The 17971-nt window shown below is 45.7% G+C and overlaps 2 protein-coding genes and 1 long non-coding RNA gene across 7 annotated transcripts in view; 1 reads left to right on the plus strand and 2 right to left on the minus strand.

Moving 5' to 3' along the window:
* Positions 1-2916, minus strand: part of dennd3a (DENN/MADD domain containing 3a) — a 23956-nt gene extending 21040 nt beyond the window's left edge. For all 4 annotated transcript variants that reach the window (XR_003797289.1, XR_003797290.1, XR_003797288.1 and 1 more), the window contains exon 1: positions 2819-2916. The gene's annotated coding sequence lies outside the window, so the exon portion shown is untranslated. The remainder of the gene's footprint in view (positions 1-2818) is intronic.
* LOC108922042 (uncharacterized) lies at positions 2426-7617 on the plus strand. Its single transcript, XR_001965103.2, has 3 exons — positions 2426-2563; positions 4929-5005; positions 6060-7617. It is a non-coding gene; the product is annotated as an uncharacterized LOC108922042 (long non-coding RNA).
* Position 7618: 1 nt separating this feature from the next.
* The window catches only part of slc45a4a (solute carrier family 45 member 4a), a 44407-nt gene continuing 34054 nt past the window's right edge, over positions 7619-17971 (minus strand). For both annotated transcript variants that reach the window (XM_018731884.2, XM_018731883.2), the window contains exons 4-9: positions 16280-16468; positions 12399-12578; positions 10684-11780; positions 10440-10539; positions 9805-10016; positions 7619-9635 (exon numbers count right to left, since the gene is read on the minus strand). In XM_018731884.2, coding sequence (XP_018587400.1) covers positions 9252-9635; positions 9805-10016; positions 10440-10539; positions 10684-11780; positions 12399-12578; positions 16280-16468 — 2162 coding nt within the window. In that variant the 3' untranslated portion in view covers positions 7619-9251. The remainder of the gene's footprint in view (positions 9636-9804; positions 10017-10439; positions 10540-10683; positions 11781-12398; positions 12579-16279; positions 16469-17971) is intronic.

Consider the following 17971-nt stretch of genomic DNA (forward strand, 5'->3'; position numbering starts at 1 on the left):
GTGTAAGAACGTTTGATGACACCTGTTCAGCCTCTGTAATTCTATCGGTGAGGAATAATGAGATCTTTCTCCATGTTGAGTTACCAAATAGAGTGTATCTCTGCCCTGACCTAAGAAATATTTCTCGTTCCTAAGCAAACCAGGGCCATGCACCTCAGACATGCTTCAGGCCTTTAACACTGTGCAGTGCTTTCGACTGTTGTACTGCTAAAAAAACAAACTTCACTTAAATGAATCTGTTCATGGATGGATGTTTACAGGAGTAATGAGAGTAATATATTAACTAAACCCATAAGTAATAACTGGATTTCTAGTACTAACTCACCTTGGTGAATAAGGTGTGCGGGCTGATAATACTACATAGAGTTCATTGGAAGTCACTCTGGAGAAAAGAGTCTGCTAAATAAATGTAAATGTAATAACTAAATTCATAGGTAACACATTACACTCAGCACTGTTGAGTATGTCTTTTTCAGACCCATGTTGCTCTCAAGCCCCTGTCAGCTCTGTAAGTTAGTCCATCCCCATCTGCTACTTTGATCTACAAATTTCCTGTTTTTACATTACTTCTACAGGCATGTATTTGTGTAGCATGAGCTAGGAAATTGGTAGTATCAAACTAACAAGCTGTATTTATTGTTTCTGTCTAAAGCTCTTCATCTGTTTTGGAATGCAGCTTTGTTTACTTGGAGTTGCAAGTCAACTTGGATAAAATCATCTGATGAATGTATAAATTTTATGCAAAGTTAACTTAACCGTCATGTTGTTCTCTTAGTCAGATATGCAATGTACTGTACAACCAGTAAGTCTTCAATGGCATGCTACCAAAAGAAAAATGGAAGGCAACATCATGATAACATTCATCCAGGAAAAATCCACAAAAGCATTTAACTTGTACAGCTGGTTCACAGGGCTGCCTGCCAAACACCACGTATACATCATCATCATCCTTGGCTCTCTTTACACGCACTGATAAATTCTTGGAACTCAGGGTTAAGATTGTGCCCAGATAAAAGTGCCCAAATTTAGATTCAAATTTACAAAACTGGCCTCTGATTTTGATAACAGGATGTTTTTATGTTATATAATTCTTTATTTGGGCCATGAACTTTATCCTTTTTAATTACATCAATGTAACAATCATGGTGTAATGTCTGCAGGCTTTTCAGGACACCTTGTACAAAATCACTCTTGTCCTTTACAGAAAAAAGACGGACAACTCAAAGCAAAAAAAGTTACTCTAAGTAACTTAGACGTTTCCAGCGAGAACAGACTGCGAACTACTCAGACGGATATCTGTTTTCTATTAAAAGGTGGGTGAAGTCAGTTTCCTCTCCCAAACACACTGCGCACTGTAAGAAAGCAGCTGTACACTTCATACTGGCTTCATGGAACAAGGTCAATGAATAGATGCCTTCATAGTTGCTCTCAGTCATCCAAGAACACTATGCCCTCCACAAATAAAGAGTTTTAAAAATACAAGTTTTATGCAGTTAGAATGACGGTCTGTTCCCCCCACCCTAACCCCAACCCCAACCCCAACCCCAACCCCAACCCACTCACATCCTCCCCAGGAAATTAGGACACAGCACTTCACTTGAGTATTACAATCAAGAACAGTGTTGACATGAAAAACAATTAATAAACTCTGAAACAAAGCATCTGCATATTTGGACAGATGCACTGGGTTTTGCACAGAACAAGCAACATGCGCAGTGCCGCTTAAAGTATGCGAACCCCTTGCGTCCCTTAGTTTCACCACAAAGTAGTTATTTAAGGAGAGGCAGTCCTTCTCTTTTGACATAATTGGTGTGTAATGATCAATTCCACATGTCTCTTTAGAGTAAATTGTGTGTGCAGTAGAAAAAGGCAGGTGCAAAAATAAGCGAAGCCCAAGTTGCACTGGTTAAATTAAGTAAATAGAATCGGGTGTGTGAATTATAATCATTTATTCATGTTATAAGTTTATTTTAAAATTTACAGGAGTTTGATATTTTACACAAGAATAATAACCACTCCATTAGGGTTCACATACTTTCAAGCAGCACTGTACAGTAGTGAGTACAGATACACTGTAACGGTGTACTGTGTACTCGCATTGTACTACTGTAGTACTGTACTTCAAAGAGTTCTTCTGTGTAAGTAATTATTATTGATTCATTCAGACCCCCTTCCCCCATAGCAACTGATAATGTAAAGTTTGTGCACAGCTATTGACAGTGATTTCACCCATCAGGAGGAGCGGGATTCGAACGTCACGTGGCAACTTCAACAAGTGAGCGCTCATACCACCACAGAATTTATTATATAATGCAGAGTATGCAGGGCTCGCTGCACTGACTGACGTGACGCTGACTGTGTAGTGTGTACAGCTGCAGTTACAGCGCACTCACTCACTCACTCACTGACTCAGAGCGCTCTCTTTCCGCCCGCTGCGGCGCCGCTGCGGCGCGGAATGAGCGCAGCTGCTCTCACGACCTCGAGTCGATAAGTGTGCCGAGGTGGTCGCGAGGACGCGCTACTCGAGACGCAATTGGCGCTGCGGCTCCTTCACGTCACGCAGGTATAACACGGACCTAAGCCTTTCGCAATAACAACAGCAGCTTCTTCACTTGTTGTGGCGCACAAACTGGCCGTGTGTGACTAAGCGCCGCTGTTCTTCACGTCAACGAACGCGTGCCGTTTTACACGCACTACTGTACACGTACTGCAGTGACTGAGCTTACGCTCTAGACTTTGACGCCGCCTGAACGGACTGTTTCCGTACAACACACTAAAACACACGAACATCTGACGTTTACCTCAGTGTGACACTCACCTATCCGCCGCCGTGTCCTCCTGGAGCCCACCGCGTGCCGCGAACAGCACGCAGGCGCACACGCACAGCCAGGGACCAGCAACAGCAGCAGCAGCAGCAGCTGCTCGCGCTCCTGCTTCCTGTTACTCCGCTCGTGTGCAGTGGCGCCGAGCGGCGCTCGCGACTCAACTGAACTCACTGGACTGCGGGCAGAAACCTGTTTAGAACAGCGCTTTATTTTTGCATCGCAGCGATACATATACATTAATACGTTAAATTACAGTAACAGCGGGCCACAAAAAACTGAACACCAAAAGAACTGTAAGATTTAAGAAATTTAAGTACTGTAATATGATTTGTAAAAAATGTAGTGAAATATCGCCATCTACTGACAAATAATAATAATAATAATACACACACACACACATTTTCAGTACCGCTTGTTACATTCGGGGTCGCGGGGAACCGGAGCCTAACCCGGCAACACAGGGCGCAAGGCCGGAGGGGACACACCCAGGACGGGACGCCAGTCCGTCGCAAGGCACCCCAAGCGGGACTCGAACCCCAGACCCACCGGAGAGCAGGACTGTGGTCCAACGCATAATAATAATAATAATAATAATAATAATATTCACTCAGTCACTCCTCAATCAGTTTTTCAAAGTTGGAATGTGTGCATAAAAAGGAGGAGGGAGCAATATTGTTAATGCGGCCCAGAATTCCTAGGCACGCCAGTTTGTATGGAATGATCAGACTTATAATTCTTTTTGTGATAAACGAGCTAAAAACAAAGCCAATATTCCCCTCATGTCAGTGAACTCTTTCACATACATCGCTTTTCGTAATTATTAAAAATGACCGTAAAGAGAAAAACACATCTTGAGCTGCTTAGGGAGGGTAAATTGACGGTACATTTACCAAAAAAACATGGGCGATGCGTAATGGTCGGAAATGTTACTGCTTTTTGCTGAACAGACCTCCTTCGTTCTGGTTTCCCGAAATACAGGGGACTGTTTTCATTTTGTCCACTAGATGGCAGCAGGAGAAGGGAAACGTCGCGCGGACCCGTAACAGGGAATGAATGAACTCTAAGTAATAAACTGAGATTATAGCAACACTCTAGATAACATAAAATACACAATCGTGGTTTTGTAAGTCGAAGGAATTCAAGTCTTTGCTTTGGGGAGAATAAACAGCCAGAGAGGGTTTAATGATTAATTGATGTGTTGAAAGATTTCAGTGTCCAGGTAGTTTTTTTTTCTTTTTTTTTTTTTTTTTTTTTTTAAATCCCCTCCTGACTCATATTATCCTTCCTGCTTGGAGTGAGTGAGTGGCCTCTTTTTTTCCCAGGACATTGTTTTGCACATTCGTTTTTTGCAAGATGGTTATTTATTTACCGCTTTTTGGAAGAGCAAGTGCAACTTTAGTTCCATGTCCTCTCTGTAATCTCAGTGATATATCGGTTCAGTTCTGTTTCCTACACTTTTCCTGAGGAGGGTCACCGTTAATAATGTATCAGTGTATCGGTTTTTAAAATATCTGTGCTTCCCGTTAAATCACCAGGATTAGAGGTGAGCCAACCAGCTCAATTTTTGTCCTCTTTATGAGAAAAGTTTTTTTAAGTTTGTCGTTGAGTGTACTTTATGCGAACATATTTATATACAGTGTGGCACAGTTGAAAAGAAAACATTGATAAATATTACTCTATATCAACAAATTGAAGCTTAGCATAAACACTGGAGGCCTGCATGTAAATGATATTTCAATCCAGACAGAGCCTTTGAAACAATGCAAAAAAGTTTATTTAACGTTACTCAGGTCATGTTACTGTCCATCAGTAACCCGTCATCCAGGCTGAAATGTTGCAGCACCAGTCCCAGGTACCACACACTAGGGTACACTGCAAACACCAAAGCCAACACTTGTTTAGGTCAGTTTACAGTCCTCTACAAGTCTTACGTGAAAGCCTGAAAGCTTTAAAAAGAGTTTAACGCTGCAGCCGAGGACCAGTGTGGGCCGTCCTGTGGGATCCTGACAAATTTAAATTACGCTATACAGATTAACAATCCACCACAAGCTTCATAACCTTCATTCCTTCCATTCACCGTCAGCAACCGTCTGTCCTATGCAGGGTCCCAGCTATCCGAACCCTATCCCAGAAGTAGAGTGCATGGAAGGGTACATCCTGGATGGGACACCAGTCCATTGGTGAGTCGCAAGTTTCATGAGATGTGTTGCACTAAATTTACAGTTTTATACTATAAATATATATATGAAAATATACATAATACATATTTTTTTATGCACGCTGACACAAACACACCACTTAAGTGTCTTCAAGGGTAGGATCAGGGGACTGTGGTACGTTAACATAGCCTAGCTTTTTTCCCCCCAGTAAAAACGCACAGCTAACTGTAAATTATTCACGCTTTGAAAAGCCAGGTGAAACAGCTTCCTGTCCAAGCCATGACTATTTAATGAGCTAAGAGCGAGGACACGACTGAACCCTGCAGAGCCGGCGGCCCCTCGCATTCTGCGATTGTTCACCTCTCTGGGCTGCAGCTCCCAAATAGCTTTTCCTTGAAACACCTCCGGAGTGGAGCCGATATAGGCGGCACTGCGGAAACGTGGCATCGTCGTCTCTTCCAGCTTTGCTTACAGAAAATGTCATTTTCAGACAGCTTCTTGCCTGTAACAAATTTTCTGCGGATCACAAGTGAATGACAGTTTCTGCTCTGTTCACCAGGTTTTAATATACACCCATCAAAAATATTCCACCCGCGCATGTGTAATTTGTCATATTTCATCAATCTTGGATCGGATCTGTGTCAGGAGCATGTGCTGGCTTATTTTCCACATTTCCTTGGACTCACTGGTCCAAATAGCTGCTAGTGTTTGAAATATGTCGCGTAAGCATAGCTTTGAATACTGCAAAAATAAAAATAGGGAAATACAAACTTTGAAAAATGTCGAGCTCTCAAATTAATAAATCATCTGCAAACACACCTCATGGCAGGAATTGATGCCGATTCTCATTGTTTATGGTGAAGTCATTGAAGGTATTATACATCAGTAGATCAGAGACTTAATGACCTGAATGTATAGATGATGAAACAATATATTTCTGTATTGGTCTTTCTCTTTGCAAAACATATTATAGTTTATCCATTCCTGTGACACTTTTCTCCGGGGTGATTTTTCTGTGCTCTGCTTACAGCCATTTACTCAATACATATGGGTAATTTTTACTGTTTCAATTCAGGTGAAGCACCTCGATCAACCTGGGATCTTCCAAGTGCGCTGCCACGGTTCTAACCACTGCGCCACCTGGTGCTCCCTGCTGATACAGTAGATGCCACTGGAAATGAACAGCTGGATCCCCTCAACGTTGAGTGCAACATGTAGGTGTGCTAAGGTGATCCGACGCAGAACGGTGGGCAGGAGGAAACGGCGAACAAAAGACAGCAGAGCATTTTTGGTTGAGATCCTTTAAAGGTGCATTCAATATATTGTTCTTCCATAGTTCTACATTAGAAGGCTTAAGCATATTCACAGACTTCATTTATAAACACAGTACTTATAGAAAAAAAAAAAACTAATAAAAATAATCAGCATTTTCATAGCAGCAAAGAAAACTGAAAGAATTGTATTTACAACTTTTAAATGACAAGGCAAGTAGTACACCGCAAAAAATATTTTAACAGGTTTTTCATTGTGCACAAGATTTTCAGGTATGTACAAGACTGATTCCCATGAAGCTAAACAGACTCGTTTCTCTCCTGTATATAATGACATCGCGGTCATGTCAAGATTTCCTTTAAACACGTCAAATTTGTCTTATGCACACTTGTGTCAAGAAATGTTGAGGAAATTGAGACAAAAAAAAAAAAGTCAAGAAAACTGTTTCGTGAGTGTTTTCTAGCTTGGAAATTAAAATGTGAAATGTAAACCAAAAAGGACTGTGGAGAATGTTGAAGAGGGAAGAACTTACGTAAGATTTGAGTCCAGAACACTGACCTGAACACACACACCTTCACCTTGTCAGCGCACATATCTGCTTCATTCTGCAACAGTCAAAATCTCGTTCTCTCGCTCTATGTATATATTAATATAAGCTTTAAATAAATTCAGTGTCCATTTCACAGGGAAAGCTCAAAAAATAAATATCCACAGTTTAATTTTCTTTTGTAGGATGTTTTTTTTTTTTTTTTCCTCTGCGTAACTGTGCATGTGCAAGCTCTATGCAACGTAAGATCTGCTGCTGAAAATCAAAAAGATTACATTCATCTCCTTTCACTGTTACTTGATGGAATCAAATGACTCCGCCTCCTGAGCTAAGCCCCGCCCCCAACATTCCAGAGTCAATAGCAAGGGGTTCAGGGGAGCGCCACTCATCCCCATGTTTCAGAAACACTCAAGCTGCACTTCAAGTATTCAAAAATAGACTTATGAATAGTTTAACCAGGTAAATTTTCTATGCAAGTACTTAAGTAAAATAAGGTAACTACAATACATCCCCCCATGCAATATAAAAGCACAGCCTCCTGTATCTCATGAAACTACTACCCTTAGAGGCAGGAACATTATTGCAACTGTGATTTGTCACACTTAATGTGTTTTTTTTTTTTTTTTTTTCTTCCTCAAATTTGGTTGATCTTTTCATATTTTAAAGAGATTAGCTTTTAACTTACTCAATACTTTTGTGTGAATCTACTTCTAGTTACATGTATGCATCTTAAAATTTTAGACAAGTATAATTACTATTCTACTTACACACAGATATTATATAATATTGTATAAATATTTATGTGTATGTAGAACAGCATGTGTGTGTGTGTGTGTGTTTACATATACGCATACACACACACACACGCAGACGTACAAAAGGAAGCAACATACCATCTCTTAAATATTCCTGTAGCACAAGACAGTTGTGAAATCTGAATGCTTGGATGACAATCCAAGGAGCAACAAAGCTCTGTCCGCTAGCACCTGAGGATCACAAAGTCCGGTGGGCAGCAGGAAACGAACGCACCGTTGCGATACTCCGCAGGCGTACGCTTGGTAACAGAGCCGCGCTCGCCGCGCAGCCGGAACCGAGAGCATCCGTGGCGTTGCACATCACAGTGTAACGCCCGCATCGTGGAAAATATCGAGCCGTGGTTACCATGGAAGGCGGCGCCTACTGTTGCTGCAGGGACCCATCTCTTTGTGTCTACCACGTGCTGTGATAGAGTTAACACCTAGGCCAGAGAACAGGCCACAGGTACGGCAGAGCCAATAGTGTGCAGGGAAAGGGAGCGTGCGTTTAGAGTGCTGCGACACCTGCCCCAAAGCTCACACCTGCACATTATAAGTTCTGTCAGAAAAGTGCAACAAGCCAAGAACTTCAACTCCGCCCTTCTGCCTGACAAACCCCAGTGTGCTCCTTCGTTGGGTACAGGCCCATCTGAAACTGGCAAACATCTAGCCAGCAACATTAGTATTCTTAAAAAACAACAAACTGGTACAAATAGCAGTACAGCATGATAGGCATAAATCAAGACAAAATTTGAGAAACAATGTCAAAGTCAGCTATCTGCTTCAGCACTTCCGATTCTCTTCTTTTCACTAACTGCTCCCGAAATTGCCGATGGAGCATTCATATTTATTTGAAGAAGTGTTTCCGCAATTAGTAATGCCCCAATGGTGGTGACTGACGTACTTTCCATGGTAAGATGGAAGATCACAGGAACAGGTATTAAAATACATGCACGGGTTCCTTCATCGGCGGCAATTAAATGCCAGCCTGTCTTGGGCAAGATGCAACATGCACCACTGGTTGAGAGGTCTTTATATTAAAGCACTTGGAAAAGTAGGATAAACAAAGAGACAAAAAGTAACAATACCGAATGGCAACTTGCGGTTTTCCCACCTTCATGAATAATCTCCTAAACTGACACCTGCACTAAACACTCCGTCATATAAAGTCAAAGCTTATGAAGTTGAAAAGATAAATAATCAGCTCCGCTAAGGATTTCATCCCTCTGATACACAGAAATCAAATAATAGTTAAAAAGATACTGAAAATAACTCATCGGTGGAGGGAAATATACAACACAATCTCAAACTTCTTTAGTTGTCACGTCTATAAAGCATTGTAATTTTGATGTTGCCTGTTTTCGCTGATTGTTGGAAGGGGAATGTAGGGCCATGTGGTGAAGATGTGACCTCAGCAAATTCTCCAAGTGCCCTCATTCGGGAGCTGCTGTGTCCCTGGGCAGCTGTCCACCCCAACCTCCCTTGTCACTGTTGCCACCCACTGAGGCCCTGAGAGCGTAAAACAATGGATCCCGCCACACTGCAGCATAAGACCATCAAACAAAACTACGACTTATGAGGTCCCGTCCAAGCCACGCGGGACTCTATCCTTGTGTTGGCTCCCACACCCCCACCCCACCCAACTCAGGCATGATCACAGCGTGGACTCGCACTCCACCTGGCAGCTGGTGCTGGTGGTTGTCGTGGTGGTAGTGCCCTTTCGGGTCAACCTGAGCATGCTAGGCTTCTCCAAGGCCTCGGTCTGACCCGGCCCCTGCGACCCAAGGGCCTTGGCCTGCTCCCCCTTGGCCTCGTCAGCGTGCGGGCTGGGATAGATCACTAGGAATGTGGCGGTGAGAAATCCCAGGAAGGAGCCTCCGGACGCCACAATGGGGATGACCCTCACACTGCCCACGGCGTCCACCACCGCACCAAGGGCAGAAGCCACCAGGATCTGAGAGATGTACACCTGGCAAGAGAGGATGGCGCAGTCGATACCGAAGCCTCGCTTTGAATTCCCAGGGCTGTGGTGGATATACTACAATGAAAAGAAAACAAAAAATAAACAAGACCGCAATTGGTACACTTTACAGACACCAATCAAAACAATCTATCAGCTCTATCTTTGATGGATGAGTCATCCGCATGCAGCAGCATATACACTACACTCTGGTCGCGGCGTATTCTACAGAGCTTCCAAGCCATACCTCCTTGATCTCATGGTACTGGCCCAGCAGGGCGTAGGGGCAGTAGGAGATGCTCATGGAGATAACACCCATGCTGCTTATCATCACCATGGACACGTAGACATTGGGAAAAACGGACATCACAGCCGTGCCAACAGCAAAGCCCAGGGTCCCTAGGATGTAGATGATCCTGATGCTAAGGTCGAAGTTGTCCAGGTACTTCTGGAGTAAAGCTGCGAAGGTGAAAACCGATAGCACAAGAAAATTCTTTACTCACTTAGACACCAGATCCCTACTCATACATGTTCACTGTCTCCAGAAACTCAATGCCTCCTACAAGAGTAATGTGAGCAATATAATCTGTCCCACTGAGCAGACGTGCTTTGACCTTGTCTGCAGGGGAAGGGCACAGGTGAACACATATCGAAAATTCAAGGATCCCGAGATACCCTTAAGTTGCTGCTCGGTAACTTCAGACTAGCACTCTGAAGTGTGTAGAAGATTTGATAAGAGAAGAGGCCAGGGTGTAACCTAATATCCTTTTAATTAGTGCTAAGTGCTACGGATAAGAAACGAAACCTCACTGGGTCGATCTGTCAGTCTCGCTTATTCGGGAAGACAGAAGGAGATACTGCGTGCAGGACACGGACACTCACCTGAGCAAATGGCAGCAGTAGCAGCATAAATCACCAGGCCCCAGCAGCCCATCTGGACTCCTTTGTGGTAGTTCTGCAGGGCAGTGGAGTTGGGAGCAGCCTGAGCAAGGAGAAAAGAGTCCATCCCAGTGAGAGCCCTTCAGGTGACCATCTCACATCTTTGAACACACACACTGCAGACACATCCCTTCCACAGAGCACTACTGGACCATGCTGTGTTAAACAGAAAGAAGCAAGGCCTTACCGTGGGGTCGCCCTCGTAGATGACCTGGCCCATGAAGTCAGTATAGAAGACGGCCTCGGCGATGATGGAGAACCACGTGAGCAGGTGGCAAACGCAGAGGCGGAGCAGCTCGGGAGGCATCTTGAGCATGGAGAGCCAAAGGAGGCGCACGGTGGTCTCAGACTCGCCCTCCTCGCTCTCCGTGTCACCACTGGAGTTGGTGTTGCCGCTCTGATGCCTCTGGCGCTGTTGCTGCCTCTTCCTCTGCCGCTTCTGCATCTCGTAGATGTCGTTCATGCTGCGTGAGGATTTGATGAGTAGCGCGGCGTTAGCCCGTCGGTACCTGTAACGGTGCGAGCCCACACGGCCATAGTAGGAGAAAGTGCAGGAGGGCTGTCGGTAGAAGGTGTGGCGTCGGCGGCGCATGGAGGCGCTGGTGCCGGATGGTTTCATGCCGGTGTGGGCGTGGCCGTTGGGAGCACCGGGGCCCATCGATTCTCCATTGGGTGCTTTGGCCTCATTCAACTGATTGTGGAGCAGCATCTCGGCACCGTCACGATCTGCCTCCTGCAGGAAGGCAGACAGGCGGGGGAACTTGCCTCGCAGGAGGTCCTGGCTCCCCACGCTGCTGTTACGCCGCGGTGGGGTGCTGTGGTAGGACAGCCGGTCCTGGAAGATGGAGGGCTCAATCTCACGCAGGAATAGCGTGTCGTGTTCTAGATCCAGCGTTGCGTCGGCCATGGCCAACACCGAGTCGCTCTTGCTCCTCACTATGTCCACCTCGAGGAAGTCCAGGTCTAGATCCCGCTCGGAACGGCTGTCCTCACACATGCAGTAGGGCTCCTCCTCATCAATGAGGTCTAGCTGGGGAAGGGCATGGGCGGCCAGGCTGCCGTTGAGCTTCACCGAGGACGCAGTGTCGGCTTCTTCGTCTAGACGGTCTTGCTGGGGACTGTACTGCTGCTCCTCAATGCTGAACAGATGCAGCCCCACGGAGATGGAGAAAATGATGGCGGCAAAGAAGAAGAGGATTTGCTCTTGGGACTTAAAGGCTTGGCCGAGGAAGGTGTGAGTCCAGTCCAGACCTCCCAGCATGTAGCCCACAGCTCCTCCCAGTCCTTCATGGAAACACACAAAAATTTACTTTCATAATGTCAGATTTTCTTTGCCCCAACTTGACCTAATACCCCAACTTAAATGAGCGCCTTTTACATTTTAAACATTTTATTTATGTGGTGTGATTTACAAATACCTTCTACCAAGGTACCCAAATACAGTCTGTTCATAATAGTCGAATCCTCTACCATTAACAGGCATGGGCGCGGGTGTTGCGGGAAACAAATTTCCAGGTGGTGGATGGGGCGGCAGATGTAGATGAGAATCATAATCAGAAAATGAGGAGAGGCACGGTGCCCCCGCAACAGATGAAATGCTCCTGTTGCGCTAAGAGTTATTTGCTTACTTTTCTTAGCATGAGGTTCTGGAAACTGAGAATGCAAACACCATTTGTGCTTAGACAGAGCCCCTCTTTCGTTTATTATTCAGCCCGTTTTAAATATTGACGCGGCTGGCATAACCAGCTCCAGCGCAGCGCAGCCCAGCCCCCGGCTCTGCTGCAGTAATGAGTCACGGTGCAGAAGCAGCAGCAGCGTTGTATGGCACTCGACCCTGCTTCTCTTCAGCTGCCGCCTCACGCAAGAAAGACACGCAGCTCTGAGAGTCCGGGCGTTCTGTACCTGAGGAGAAGGCATGGATGTTGAGGGCCATGTCCTGCTCCTCGGCATCCGCCACATCCAACAGATATGCCCGGATGGGTCCCTCCGTTGCATCCGCACAGAAGTCCAGCACCACCACGCCCAGCACGGTGAGCACAATGCCAATGGGTTGGCTATTTGGTACGTCTCCGATGGCCAGGCCTACAGCGTTGAAAGCAAACAGTCACAGGTTGATACATTTACAGCATACCTTCAAACCATGGTGTGTAGCAGAGCAACCTGCAGCACATATTCTGTACAGACAGGGTACTAATACCAGCCTTCCTCAAGATCTCTCGCAAAGATCCCTTTGCCCAACTTTCCCCGTTTTCCTTGCAAATTTTCAATTTTTTTATGCAACAACTGTGCTGGGCAATATGTTTCAGATCTCCTTGGGCAGCAGGAACACAACATTTCCACGAAGATGTGGGCATCAAGCTGGCGAGCACAGAGAAGAGTTCATACAGACTCCAGTTTCAGGCGAGAGCGTCCCGCCGCTGCATAGGAGAAGCCGAGGACTGTAGCACAATCGCAGAAGACGAGAGGTACAGCTTCTCCTTGCGCGCTAATCCTGTCAGTCGGCAACATATATGACGGTACATGGGAGCAGGCTGAAAATGTCAAATGTAAAACAACCCCGCCGAGTGACGCCCGCAGGGACTGCCACGTGAGGACAGGAGCAGTGCTGTCTGTTAATGCACACGTGTGTTATTCCAGACGTTGAAACAGCCCCAGTGAAAGGAAAGGCAGCCCCACACACACACACACACACACACACACACACACACACACACACACACACGTCAGCTACTGCTGGGACTTTATGCATTTTAATATTCAGTTGTTTATGCATGAGATGCATGACTCTCTGGGTTTAAAATAACATGGTTTGGCAGGGCAGTGTTCAAAAATAGTTCCAGATATAAACTTACAGTACTGTATAAGCAGTACATTACATAAGGACAGCAGGGTGTGAGCTCTTACACCCCATGATGCAGTCTCGTTTTAAAAAAAGAAGAAAAAAAAATTCTCCTTATCATGCAATACAATTTTCAAAACTTCATTAGATAAGGAGTTCCACATTTCCTGTACCGTCTTTAGTGCATCGCAGAACAGCCTGCCGTAGGTCATCCAAGCATCAAAGGTTAGCTCCAGAACTTCAGCTCAGCTATAGGATAGACAATGTTTTACTTTGTACTCTCTGAAGTTACTATATAATATGGTAATAAAAGCACAGAATGATTGATCCAAGAGTTGTGTGCCAAGTGCACATCACAGACCGTACTATATGCTTTTTTTTGGGGGGGGTCATCATTTTCCGAGATCCTACTTCTCGTTTTTTTTTTTTTTTACACGCCGACCTTCAGTTTGACCCAGTCCCTCAGCTAGAAGTTATGAGCGTGAAGTTGAGCGAACAGCGCGTATCGACTTTAACGACAGCGCTTCCGCATTCACGCAGAAAGCAGCTGCAGCCGAGCTGGAGAATAGTACTTTATCAGCGCGAAGCTGTCCGAACCAATCCGTCATGTGTGGAACGGAGCGGCAGTCCACGCTAACGTGCTAGTTGAAGCGACCCATGCCAGCAGCCCATCGCTAAAGCCCTACAGCAGTACGTAGGCTAGCGTGTTCACAACCAGGATGGTACAACCCAACGTGACCAGCTCCGAAACGGTTGCTCATTAAGCAATGAAGCCTTGCCTCATTTATGGTACAACTATAATCACATGGGAAAAAATAAGACTTGAAATAAATCCATAATCTGCTTTGAAATATTTAAAACACTGCCTTTTTAAATGGCACCTTGGACGGAATTATAAATGAAAAGAGACGCCGAGTCATGAGTCGCCAGAGACAGACGAAACGCGAGAAATTAGGACCGTGTTTACGGCCTTCCGATTCGTGGGCCTCGGAAAAGAACGTGAAAAAGCGTTCCTTTTCACAGAGAGAAAAACGTCACCGTGTAGCGTTTTGCCGCGGAGGGAGACCGTTTTCGCTTGCTCATAATAAAAAGCTGTCTGCTGAAGAATGGGGCGAGCAGAGGAAGAGAGAAAGTGCAGCTGCGAGGAGAGAGCCGGCGCGGGACAACGTGGACCGACAGCGCAGGCCTTGTGACAATGGGGCCGCCGCACAGTGGAATAGTGCTGGAGACAGGAAGTAGTTCCAGATAGGCAATGAGAGGTAAAAAGGGGCACAACAGGAAATATTTCCCTGTGAACTGGTTCCTAGTCCTTTCCCATGTCAAACAAGACACGCAGAGTTCACACCGGCTGCTCCTGGCAGACCGGCGCGATGACTAATAAACGGGATCGCCGGAGTCGGACCCATGCGGCGACGGGGGAGCCGTCTCGCCCGGCTAACAATACGCCAATGCGCGGGACACATCTGAGCGTGCCTGGGCGCCCAAATGCTCCGGAGAAGAAAGAGGACTAGCGTCGCGCTCACCGAGGGCACAATGCGGACCGCAGGTATTTTTAGACGTGGTCATTTACAGCTGCCGGCACACTTTTTGCCTGGGGTGGTGACACACCTGCCCTCGAGAGCACGGGTACCCATGTAGCCGACGACATCGCTTCCTAAAACCCATTTTCGGGGAAATACTATTTCCGCAGCAGGGCCGGAGAGGTGATGTTATCTTACTGGGAGCAAAAAGCAAAGTTTTAATGTGAGCGATTAAAACATTGTGCTTGAGCTTCCTGTAACTGGGACTAATAGAAAAGTCTGTCAATGAGTTGGGGGTCCATTAACATCTTTATATAGCATTAATATTTGTTTATTTTTACCTGATGCCTTTGTCCAAGGCAACTTTCAATGTTAAGTAGCTTGATATAGGAACCTACTTTTACATTTATTCACTTAGCAGATGCTTTTCTCCAAAGCGACTTACAATGGATACTATGTAGTGTTATGAGCCCACACACCTTATTCACCAAGGTGACTTACACTGCTAGATACACTACTTACAATGGGTCACCCATCCATACAACAAACCACAATCACACTTACCATTATTTACCCATTTACAGAGCTGGGTAATTTCTCAGTGAAGAAGTTCTGGACAAGTATGCAATATGGATGAAGGCTATTACAGTGAGAAGAGGGATTTGAACCCAGGACTCTTAGACTTTATGGTGACGACTCTAAACACTATAAGCTACCAGCTGAAACTAGAAACCAAAAATTTAAGGTCCCTCTCCCTCCCTAGAACTGCAACTCTCTCAAGAAATATCATTCAGACCCGAGTTTGAGATGCAAACATATCCAGAGCTCTGAGTCATCTCCAAAGGGTCTAGTGTTGCACTTTGCACTTTAATGCAATTCCTTGACTCTGCTGCTCTATTCTGATTAGTGAAATCCCAGAGGTCTGCGAAACAATGAATGAATCACCGGCGCGGGCGCTGGAAATTCTCCCTCCACTTATGACTGAAGCTAATGGGTGGATAGAGCACAGTGTGAAATGGATCCCATTCAAGTAAAGTGGAAATTACTGTACTGTAATGTAACACTTACACATTAAGAGTGAACAAAGTCTGAAAGTTTCCAGTGATATATCTTTGCCGTTCCAAGCCAACAAAATAGGTAAGGGAAGACTACTCTGAAGCTGCTCATCTTGGAGGTGTGCCGTAAGGTTTTTGAACAAATCAAATTCGGAGCCTCACATCTCTCTTGAAAGTGGTAAAAGGATTATAAGGGGAGGTCTTTTAAGGATCGCCTTTGATTCAACCTCTTACAGTGACAAACTGAATCCAGAAATAATTACTTCAGACACAGTACAGTGTGCATCACTTCCGCAACTGGTGGCTAAAGTGGCTCCAAGACCCAGGAGTTGGTGTTGCACAGAATGCAGTACACTTGCGTTGGCTCACCGATAAGCGAGCCGTTGAGGAAGAGCGCCACGCCAAAGAGTACTCCCACGCACAAGGCCAAGATGAAGGGCCGCCGCCGGCCCCATCGCAGCGTGCAGCGGTCACTCGCCGAGCCGATCAGGGGCGTGAAGATGAGGCCCAGGATTGGGCTCAGGAACCACGTCAGACTGTAATACTGTTCTGGAAGACCTGGGTGGAACGAAACAGAAAGAGCATAAGGGAACTCATCAGAACTTTGGCACACATACTGTAAAAGGCTCACTTAGGCTCTTTATAGAAACAACCAAAAATGTGTATTAGCTACCGTTCAGGTTAAGAGCATGCATTTCCCAACTCCATGTCCCCATCCTACAAAAGCAAACACAGGCAACCTTTCCCACCAATGGGCCAAAGTTACTGGAGATGCCCTTCAAACTTCTAACTACTCGTTAAAAGCACAGACATGTTCTTCTGAAAAAGACGACAATGTTCAATGAGGGAAGGATTCACAGATACCCCCAAAAGTTCTAATAAGGAAAAGGGCCCTTTATATGTGCCTGCTGTGTGGCGGGTCCGGGGTACGAGTCCTGCTGGCGTCCTGTCCAGGGTATTTCGCCACCCCCTTCAGCCTTGCGCCGTGTTTCCGGTATAGGCGCCGGCTCGCTGCGACAGGACAAGCGGTAGTTGACGTTGGTTGGGTCGAGTTGGTTGGACCTTTGTATGAATCAATCAGGGGAAAAAAAAAAAAAAAAAAAAAACAGGCCCAGGTGCCTTCCCATGTAGTCCACAGGTTCGCTAGTTTTCTACAGGTTTACTCATTTATTGATCCCAGCCCATGGAGTCCTCCAGTACTACTGATCCTGCAGAAACTGGCTGTGCTCTGCCAAAAGCTAAAATAAGATAATGAACAGCCCACAGGCTTGCATGCTTTTAATTTACCGCTTGCCAAGCAACATTAGAGAGAAACATAAAGAAATATAGTACAGCACAACATTCCACTGTTCCAGCTGGACTCTCTGATTAGATGTGGCTCCACCAGATACGGCGAAGAATGGCCTTTTCTCATTAGGTCCATTTTATTTACACAGCCACGAATAAAACAAATGTTATGTGAAGATGAAGAAGGTTCCACAGAGAAGCCACACTGCAGCCAAAGATACCTTGTAGCAGGCAAACCAGGGCCGTCCTGAGAAGCAGCATTTATGGGGTGCCCATTCACTCGAACGAGGGTAGGCTAGATTGGTCTGGATGGGTTCTCCTAACAGTCAGCAGTGCTTCATCCATCAGAAGAGAACAATTTAAACAAGTACCATAATTTGGTTTCAGGTGGACAATAAATGGACTGTGTTGATCGATGCTGCTTTTTCAATATAATAACCCTCAACAGCAGTCCCCAACCCCTCCAGCCTGAGAGAGTTAACACTCTCATTGCTGGACTGTACCATTGCATGGCCATTTGGCACGAGTTTAAAACCAAATGCAGGATTACTGGAATGCAGTCTGTCAGATTTATTTGCAAACTAGGATGAGCTGCGTAGGGTCACTGCAGCAACTTTAGCACAGGGTGCTTTGTGCTGACGGGGATTTCCTCGGTTTCACCACGGGACGAGAAGCTCTCCAAACCAGAGGGATAATTAAAAACCAGAGGGCCACAAAAACTCTCTATCCCCGCACGCTTCCTCCCAGCGAGACCAAAGGCGCCACTGCGACCCA

This window comes from Scleropages formosus, chromosome 23, assembly GCF_900964775.1.
Source record: "Scleropages formosus chromosome 23, fSclFor1.1, whole genome shotgun sequence".
Taxonomy (NCBI): domain Eukaryota; kingdom Metazoa; phylum Chordata; class Actinopteri; order Osteoglossiformes; family Osteoglossidae; genus Scleropages; species Scleropages formosus.